The sequence below is a fragment of the Ylistrum balloti genome, unplaced genomic scaffold, assembly GCF_031769215.1.
Source record: "Ylistrum balloti isolate Yb309-2 unplaced genomic scaffold, AGI_CSIRO_Ybal_v1 Utg372338, whole genome shotgun sequence".
Classification (NCBI taxonomy): domain Eukaryota; kingdom Metazoa; phylum Mollusca; class Bivalvia; order Pectinida; family Pectinidae; genus Ylistrum; species Ylistrum balloti.
The window spans coordinates 77,668-87,551 of record NW_026783073.1 but is presented as its reverse complement, the minus strand read 5'-3'; the positions used below and the strand labels follow the sequence as shown (position 1 = coordinate 87,551).

At 36.4% G+C, this 9,884-nt stretch overlaps 1 protein-coding gene across 1 annotated transcript; it reads right to left on the bottom strand.

Moving 5' to 3' along the window:
- Positions 1 to 1,308: 1,308 nt before the first annotated feature.
- On the bottom strand, positions 1,309 to 3,696 carry LOC132564504 (octapeptide-repeat protein T2-like). Its single transcript, XM_060229158.1, has 4 exons — positions 3,632 to 3,696; positions 1,691 to 1,787; positions 1,599 to 1,653; positions 1,309 to 1,397 (listed from the first exon to the last, which is right to left on the bottom strand). Exons 1-4 carry the CDS (start codon positions 3,694 to 3,696, stop codon positions 1,309 to 1,311), a joined length of 306 nt encoding a protein of 101 aa, XP_060085141.1.
- Between the last annotated feature and the right edge of the window lie 6,188 nt (positions 3,697 to 9,884).

Below are 9,884 nucleotides of genomic sequence, written 5' to 3'. Positions count from 1 at the left end.
GCTTTCTCAAGCATGTTTGAAATATACTTTAAAGATGAACTGTTGTATCTAACAAGGGAATACACTAGTTTACATGCATTCTCCCCAAAATGTTCTCATTCCTTAAAGATCTGTCCTTTTATACATTGTATTACATATCATATTCTTCAATTTCCCAGGCTTGAAAGATACTTAATGATACAGTAATCAATAGCAGACATAAATCCAAACAAAGAATTAAAGAAATTCCCTAAGAAGCAAAATCATACTAACTTTTTATGTGTTTTGGTTCATTTTCTAGGTTTCTCCAACTAAACAGCAGACTTGCTCTAATCTGCCCAGCTGTATTAAGTTCCTTTACAAGTACACAAATGGTGGAGGTTATTTTTATGTTGGTCATTTCATTCCACACATACCAATACCTTTATATACCCTGGTACTCTAATCTATGCAGCTGTATAAAAATTGATGGATGCAGAGAAGTAGAACTATGATGGCTAATATATTGACATTCTCGCTGACTCTTAAATAGGGTAAAACAATACATATGACAAGCCATGTATCATATGTTTGATTGTCTATTTCATAAATAGTAATAAACACCTTTTATTACACTATAAGTTACCAAGCTGTATAAAAAACTGTATGCAGGGAAGTATCTCTATCATGGCTAGTACTATACATCAAAATTTTCATGTGAATGTTTTCTTGTAACCATGGAAAAATATGCTTCAGAATAATTTTGTTTCTTATTATTATTGGCTGGTTCAAATATTTCTGTTTTTCTATCCCTTCCTCCCTCCTTTCTCTGGATATCCAATTTTATATCTGTAATGCCACCTAACAGATGTTGTAGTAATAAATTTAGATGTGTTTATTGATTGATCAAGTTTTACTGTGGAAGTTTTAAGACTGGATGTAATGCTAGCTACATGTAGAATGAAACATTATATATACTTTAACAAGTGTAAGCAGAGATGATAAAATATTGCCCCAGATGGTAAACTTCCTGGTAATTTAAAACACATGGTGTAGTAAGATTAGCTTAGATAGTGCAATCAGTCTTCCCATCTTCAAATTGAATTACTTGTCAAATGTGTAACTCAAACTACCTTTTTAAATTCTCTAAAGATCATCAAGAACATTTAAAGATATTTTGAGATATTTTGTTGCAGCATATCTTAAAGTGTTTTATTGTAAATAGGACACAATGCACCCATATTCAGTGCTTTAAGCAAATCAAGTTATTCTAATAGTGTTTCAAATCATGTATGTAGCCACACATCTCTGCCTGCCGTTCTCCCTATCACCAGTTTTCTTCCTTTGCTTTCACATCATTTTCTCTTCCTTTTCATTTCCTCTTTTCCCCACCTGCCCTCTATTTTCTTTCTTCATTTCTTTTTCTCTTCCTTCCTTTTCTAACCTTTATCTTCCTTCTCCATCCTTCATATCCCCTTCTCTTTCCTTTCTCCATTTCTCTCTTCCTCTCCTCCCTCTCTCCCCTTCAAACTGTCCTTCCTTCTCCATCTCTCTCTTCCTCTCCTCCCTCTCTCCCCTTCTAACTTTTTCCTCTCTCCATCTCTCTCTTCTTCTCCTTCCCTCTCTACCCTTCTAACTACTTCTCTTCTCCATCTCTCTCTTCCTCTCCTCCCTCTCTGCCCTTCTGTTTCCTTCCTTCTCCATCTCTCTCTTCCTCTCCTCCTCTCTCTACCATTCTGTTTCCTTTCTCCATCTCTCTCTTCCTCTCCTCCCTCTCTGCCCTTCTAACTACTTCTCTTCTCCATCTCTCTCTTCCCCTCCTTCTCTCCCTACCCTTTTAACTGTTTCTTTCCTTCTCCAGCTCTCTCTTCCCCTACTCCCTCTCTCCCCTTCAAACCTTTTTCTCCATATTTCTCAACCCCTTCCTTCTCTGTCCTTCTAACCTTTTTCACATTTGTACGTTTATCTCTTCCTGTCCTTCCCTCTCTCCCCTTCTAACCTAATATCATATCTGTAAAGGCACATGCTAGTTGTCTCCCTTCATCCATGTTTGGTACAATTTTAAGTATGATACATGCACTTTTTTCAGACTGTGCTGAACTATTGATCAAACCCATAAGTTTACCAACTTTCCTTATTTTATGACATCTTGTCAACAGTTGTAAGTGTACACAGTGTTCAAAGTTTTCTGTAACACAAATTCGTTTCGTTGTTGTTATATCCAAAATTGACGTGTATAATTACAAGTCCCAGTTTCATTTCCTATTATACATTTCTGGGTCATGATCACATACTCAACCGAGTGGGATTTTTTTCAAGAAACTTTGGTTTCTCTGCAAGATCCCTGGTGCCAACAAGAGTGATTTGACAGATTCAACAACTCCTTGTTTCAAAATTGTTGTATAACAAATTTTAAAATTTCAATCAAAAGTTGAAAGTTTGAAAATGAAGTCCCCTAAGACACAAATAAATTGAAAACAAAAAACTTTTCATTTTATTTGAAAGAAATCTATTTTTCTAGGAAGGTACAATTTGTATAGCCATATGTTATTTATCAATTTTTAGACAGAGAAATTTTTTGCCATGTATAATAAATTACTTTGAATGTGAGCTGACCTGATAAAATAGGACACTTTTTTTTCCTCAAAATAAGATCAATCAGCGTAGATTTTAATTATGTAAAGTATGCATCATAACTTTTGTTTCAATAAATTTACTTAATTGACATAAATGTCTCTTAATTCTTTAATTATTAAATAATCCTTTAAGTTCGAAAATATGATCATGCTGGGCATATTGTGTATAAAATACCACAATTTATTGTCAATTAAATTTTCCACATATATTTTTAATGTGTTTATGCGACAATAATTAAGATATAGACTTCATTTAGATGTGAAATGGCCTTAAATGAAATCTTTTCAGGACAATACTTCTTGTCCTGCTATGCATAGTGAACATATAAATGACATCAAAATTTTATTAGAATAGCAAAAATCTATCTTAATCATTAAAATTTATGGTAAGACACAAACAAGGCTTATTTAATACCTCAATAAAAGCATGTCAATGCTGATTTTTGTCTTAATTAAAAAAAAAAAACAGGATTGAAAGTTGTTTATATCCTTTAAATAATTCAGTAAAGCCAGCATAACTGACCTTTGAGGTATCATTAAGACTGTCAAGAAATTTATGAGCGTGTGACATTTCGTTCTCTGCATGAATGTCTACATATTCCATCCATTTTCAAATTAAAGCTGAAAGTTAAACATCACTTTTAAAAATATAAAATGCAGGACCAGAAAAACCTAGGACATCACTAGTAATTTGGTGAGCATTTTTTTTTAAATGCACAGTCACCATCATGACTTCCGTGCGAAACTAAATCCATTTTCAATACATTATCTTCGTAAAATGTTTTGGCACAAGTCCAAACCATGGGTGGCATTTTTTTCCAAATATCAGTTCATTATCTTTGTAAACGTTGGTCAACATATACAATGCGTGTACCCTGTCCATTCACACTCTGCACAATAAATCAGGGACATCATTATATCTAAGATCTATCATTTTTATTATCGATTCTACATTCCCCATCGGTGTAAATTTCCCGACTCACCGTTCATAAACTATTTGACAATTTTTTGTCATATAGTCTCGTGAAGGTACGTACCTCCATGGAAAAATCTCACTGACATCTAAGTTAACGGTAACCTGTCGTTGCCAAACACACGCCATGTTCGTCCGATGTTTGAAAGGCACGTGAATCGCACGTGCAGATATGATCGACCTCCAGACTCATCCGGGGCCTTTGCAAGTCGGTGGCGCTTTATCTTGAAAATGTTATAATATAATGTGTTAACTCTTTTATTTTTCAAATGTGATAATTTCATTGTTATTATTATATTTTTGTTTTCTTATATCGCGCATAGATTCTAAGATAATATTTATGTAAAATGATTTTTGCGGCATATTTGTCGCTTTGATGTCGTCAGAATCTTTTTTTACTTTGTCAGTTTTTATACAAACTGTGGTTTTTAATACCATAATTGTTTGTTTAAAACGAAATTTGTTTCATTTTTTTGGTTTTGGATTTTTCAACACAGCAAGTTTTATATGAAGAAAAACGACATCTCTGATACGATTTTCTGAAGAATTTTATAGCGCCTTGTCGCGTTTTCGTGGAAGTACACCGGAGTGCCCTGCTAAAACTCACGTGGTCAGTCAGGTGACACCAATAACTTCCACGTCCGTTCCGGGAATCGAACCCCGTACGACTGGTTGAGAGGCAAGTGCGTTACCACCGGCCATCCGGCCTCCCGACACACTGTGTTACTCAGATATTGTGAAAAGCAAATGAAACTGCAATTCAAGAAACAAACTTTTTCCTATGAACGATAAAGCACTTTTTTTCAACTCATAAAGCCATCTCCGAATTAGGGAAGAAATTACCAAGATGGCGATATAGTCAGTTGATATTTCTTAGATAGGAAGTGATTTAAATAGTCGATCACTCATTAAACATTGAAGATCAGATCAAAGTTACTAGACAAAGATATGTTTAAAATCTTCCGCTGGACATAATAAACGTTCACACTTGTTCAAATACATTACATTTTGTACCCGAACCCAGAGTTTCATCACCAAACGGAAGTAAAATTATTTATTTGAAAAAAAATATAATGAGTGATGATAAGATACAAAAACGACATATTTTTTCATGGTATAAATAATTGCCTTCCATACGCTATATTCAAATTGTCGATCCGACACTGTGTGACACTTATTTAAAATGTTACGGAATTGAAATACATAAAATCTTGTTCCGTACCTGCTGTCATTTTAAAGCAAATGGTATCTGAATGAAATCTACATACATTTAACTGAACAAAAAGTTTCATCTTCAAAAGTTTGCTCATCACAGAGAGCAGCCGAGCGTTCCTTTACAGGCACACGGCAGTGATGACCCGTTTCAATAGTCAGTTAAAAAAGCATAAGCTACCACAACGCTACCGTTTTTATTTATTTATGTATCTATTAGTTATTTATTTATCAATTCGCAATCATAGGGGACAATAAATCAATTATGCAGGTATATAAGTTCGCAGTTTGTTACCAATTCGCGAAACCCACACTGAACTCGCTTGTTTGAAAATTGTTTGCTCAGCCAGACTCATAAATATAAGGTTTTATACGAGACTCGATTCGATATGCGATATTTATTAAACGAACCTGATAATTCTTTTAATATTTGGGAACATTCTGAGAGCTGAATTGGAAAATATATGAAGAGTTTTATCAATCACACATCAAATGAATACAACTTTAAGACTTTTTTTATCGATTGTTCAGGAAAATATTGCAGAAAACGGAGATTTCCAGGTCATATCAGCTGTATATTCGTCACAATGCACTCTGTGAGTGTATGGCGTCATATCATTATTTCAGACTGACACAATAATAGGTGATATAACAAATATATACACGCAAAAATAAACATATATAAATCAAAAGTATAATTAAATATCAAGATATTCGTTTCCTGTATATTGATAATTAGCGTCACCATACCCCGCCCTTTTTGATGGTCAAATCCACTGGTATCTCTTTCCTCCTAAAAGACGTCATCGCCATATGAAATAAAGATTTCTCTTTTATGATTTACATTTTTTCACATGCTATGATTTTTTTAAAAGTATTGTTGGTATTCATATTGCATGTCATAATTATCGCGTTCACAATGTATCTTTTAATTGATGAGTATTTAAAGTTTGATTTCCTTAGAAAGTCATTAAACAGCTTAATTACCAACATATCCATCAATTGAAAAAAACAAGCTTAAAAAAAAGAAACAAATTTTAAAAGACGATGCATTATATTTCAAAGTCCTTTTTACCATCAGTATCAACATCAAAGACTAAACACTACCACGCCCACAGATGATTAAAACAATACCATATCTATTTGGGTTGTGTGTTCTTCTAAGTAATTAATTCTTTACAAATTTTATAAATATCAAACTTCAAGGTAAGTAACGAAATTATGTGTTGATTCTCTGAAATCCAAGCGTTCTGTTCTCAATATCTTTTCTTAGTCGCCAGCAAAATTGAAGACTGTCCGTTTCTTTTGATTGGTTCCCGACGGGAAAAAATCACAAAAGATGTTTCCCTAAGGTGAACAATATATCCTCTTTGAAGTTAAAAGACGAAATAACTCTTCATTTTACTACGCGATTTTTACGTAATTGTAATGGAATTTGCAACCCCAGGTAGTTTGATTCCTACCAGGGATTGTTTGTGTTACTCGGGTAAAGATCCGCCGTGTGTGGTTTGATCCCTACCAGGGACGGTTTGTGTTACACTGGTGAAGATCCGCCGTGTTTGGTTTGATCCCTACCAGGGACGGTTGGTGTTACTGAGGTGAAGATCCGCCGTGTGTGGTTTGATCCCTACCAGGGACGGTTTGTGTTAATCAGGTAAAGATCCGCCGTGTTTGGTTTGATCCCTACCAGGGACGGTTTGAGTTACTCAGGTGAGAATCTGTAGTGTGTGGTTTGATCCCTACCAATGACAGAAGACTCTTAACTAAAATTCATCTAGACAGCTTTCGGTGGAGGAGGAGGAGGAGGAGGAGGATGATACATGTATATGATTCATTCTAAAAATAATTATAAACATAGGAGTCAACACAAGGCCTACTTGAAAAGCACTGTTTTTAAACACAGATTCGTAAGTACCAAGGAAATATAACGACTCAAAAACTCGTAATTTCTATCAAGATCGACTTCCGTTTCTTCAGGGATTACGAGGAGAATGGGTTTAGCCCAGTAGATTGAGTGTTGGCGCAAGCGACCCATGGTGGTTTTTGAAACGGACCGTCTGTGATGTTCTTGGGAAAAGCCCATCACCCCAATTACTTTAGATGTCATAAGCCGGGCCTTTCGTATGTAATTCAACGAGGTTGTCACCAATTACTACAAGGAGACACAACGTGCAAATGACCCTATCAGTTCACGTGCAATAACCCCGTCCAACAAACAAAGATCCTGTATTGTGTTCTTTCATAGTCAATAATTGAAACCAATCTATAATAGCCTGTATCAGATAAAATTTCTATTCATATTCTCGACAGTTCAAAATTAACCGGCATATGGTACAAATAAATAAAATAACAGGTTATTTGACATTTCAATTATCACTTGTCCTTGGGATTTCTTAATTAACTAAATAATTAGAAACAAATTGCTGCTTTAATGTACATGCCAAGTTCATTTACTTTGAAAAATATCCGTTGTTGTTTGAAGGCTGTCTGTTTCACTATAAATATACCACACGTCATCAAAACCAAATGTCCAAAACGCGTATAATTCTTCTGTTATATGCTTATTTTAATGTGTGATTATAAAATAACACCCTCATACTCCACTTAAAATTCACATCAGCTAAAAAGATCTTCACATCATATTGCTACAGAGCAGAACAACTAGAGATCGACAGAATGATACCACGACAACGTGACAGCGACAGAACGATACCGCGACAACGTGACGGCGACAGAGCGATACCACGACAACGTGACGGCGACAGAACGATACCGCGACAACGTGACGGCGACTGAGCGATACCGCGACAACGTGACGGCGACAGAGCGATACCGCGTCAACGTGACGGCGACAGAGCGATACCGCGACAACGGGACGGCGACAGAACGATACCGCGACAACGTGACGGCGACAGAGCGATGCCGATACAGCGATATCGCGACACGTGACGGCGACAGAATGAGATAGAAAAAGCGAAAGGGCGATATCACGACAACGTGGCGGCGACCGAGCGATTTCGAGACAGCGACAGGGCGAGAACGCGAGATCGCTCAGACGACCTAGCTGTTTATCTCTGTAGTAGCGTTTTTCGGTCATTGGCCCAGTACCAATAAAAAAACTACTTAACCACATTCGGAACAGATCGTAAAAGTTGACGCTAAACCCATTGAATAAATAAGAAGATAAATAAATCCATTGGGGTTGCTAAAAAGATATGTATATAAGAGCGTGACTTTCGGCTGTTTAATATCCAGTCCTATTTCACACCCAAGTATGGTCACAACTGGCGTCTCTTCACTCATCGGCAAATGATTCCTCTAGTTGTTTATGTCTAATTACAAATATTCCGTACGTACCATGTACGCAGTATTCAGCTGTCGGTATGGAGCCATTCACCTCGTCCATACACTCTCAAACACGAAATCACACCTACACATCCGTGTTGTTTTTATTGTCTCCACACTTCCCTTTCAACTGTCTGCTCGTTATCTCTCATGAAGATTCATGCAGGTCATGAGCAGACGACCACTTCAAAACTGCTGCAGAATCAATCTGTGTGTACAATAAACAAGATATACGGGCTAGAAATGATTGTACATTCGCCATTCAAATCGAATTTAAAGGATGTGCTTTGGATGGCTAGACGTTAGTGAGTTTGACTTACTCAAAAAATTAGCGGTATTGTTATTGGAAGTTTATTAACTCCGGGACGATTTATCTTTCTTCTGATGAACAGCCAATTTCCGTCTCGACGAGCAGACAAATTACTTCCTATTCAGAAGTCATTGCGCGTGGATAAATAGTGCATCACACAGGAATCATTGTCCGATTTGGCTTACAATGTAATGAGCCGATAACTTCGATCACGTCTTAAATGCTTTAAGCTCTATTCAGTTTGTTACAACTTTTTTTTTGGAATCTTTTGTATAACTCTGACGCACAACAATTAACTCAACTAAGACTGAATGGGGTAATTTGCTATTATGGATGTTTGTTTTATGATACTATGTTTGGCCCAGTATTTGGTGAATTGTGAATTATGAATTATGAGGCTTCCTTTAATTGATGCATGCTTGATTTCTCTTATTTTCATAAATCATAACAAACACTCGTTTTAGTTCTAGTGTAAATGATTATAAGTCTTGGCTATGAATGTGTCTTTAATTATCTCCCTGCAGGCTTTGCGGTTTGTTTACAGAATAGTGCTGTGGATTCTATGAGCGTATGTCATTGGAATGTGCCATTAATTATTCCAACAAAGTATTATTTACGAATCAATATGATACCATGCTTTTGCAAAATGTGATTACTATTTTATCACAAGCTGAAAATGATACTAAGATGCAGAAGGTGTATATCAAATCGAACGCAACGAGGTAGCGGTGCGTTCGTATGTGATTTTATGCATGGATGATTATATCAGATTAAAATATCGTGTTTAGTGTCTATCATTCTGAATTAGATGTACATGCATAGAAATGAATATGGCCACCCAGGGAGCACTAAAATTGTATTTGCGAGCTTTTAAATTATGTTGAAGGACGTTGTTTAATTACATACACGCTGAAGCGTAATGGTACATAAAATTACGCGGCGGTCTACAAACCAATAAGCACATAAAAAGACATGACGTCATTATATTGGGCTCATTCGATTGGAAGCAAGACTGATTGTCTCGAAGATGAATGCTGGCCTGGGGAGTTAAATATAAACATGGGAACCTATAGTTTATGTGTTTGTATACAAATATTGACATGTTTTCCTATCTATCGCTGTGTCCTGAAAGTGATCTCGGGACAATCAAACCCCGGTCGTGCGCTTCCGTTCCGATATAGATATGTGAAACTAGCTTATAACTTACATCAGTCACGCTTGTTTGACCGGATTGAAGCGCGCGACGAAGGGTCTAAATATGTCAGATACCCTGCCCTGAGTTCAAGGTCGGGTAGGTGACGCTATGCCTTTTCACGTCCGGTCAGGGAATCGAACCCATGTCCTCACAGGCGAGGTGAAAGGCGAATGCGTTTCCAATGCGCTAAACAACCTGTTCAAAAGTGAGAGCGCTAACCTTTGCGTCAAAAATCCATCCAAAATACAAAATTGT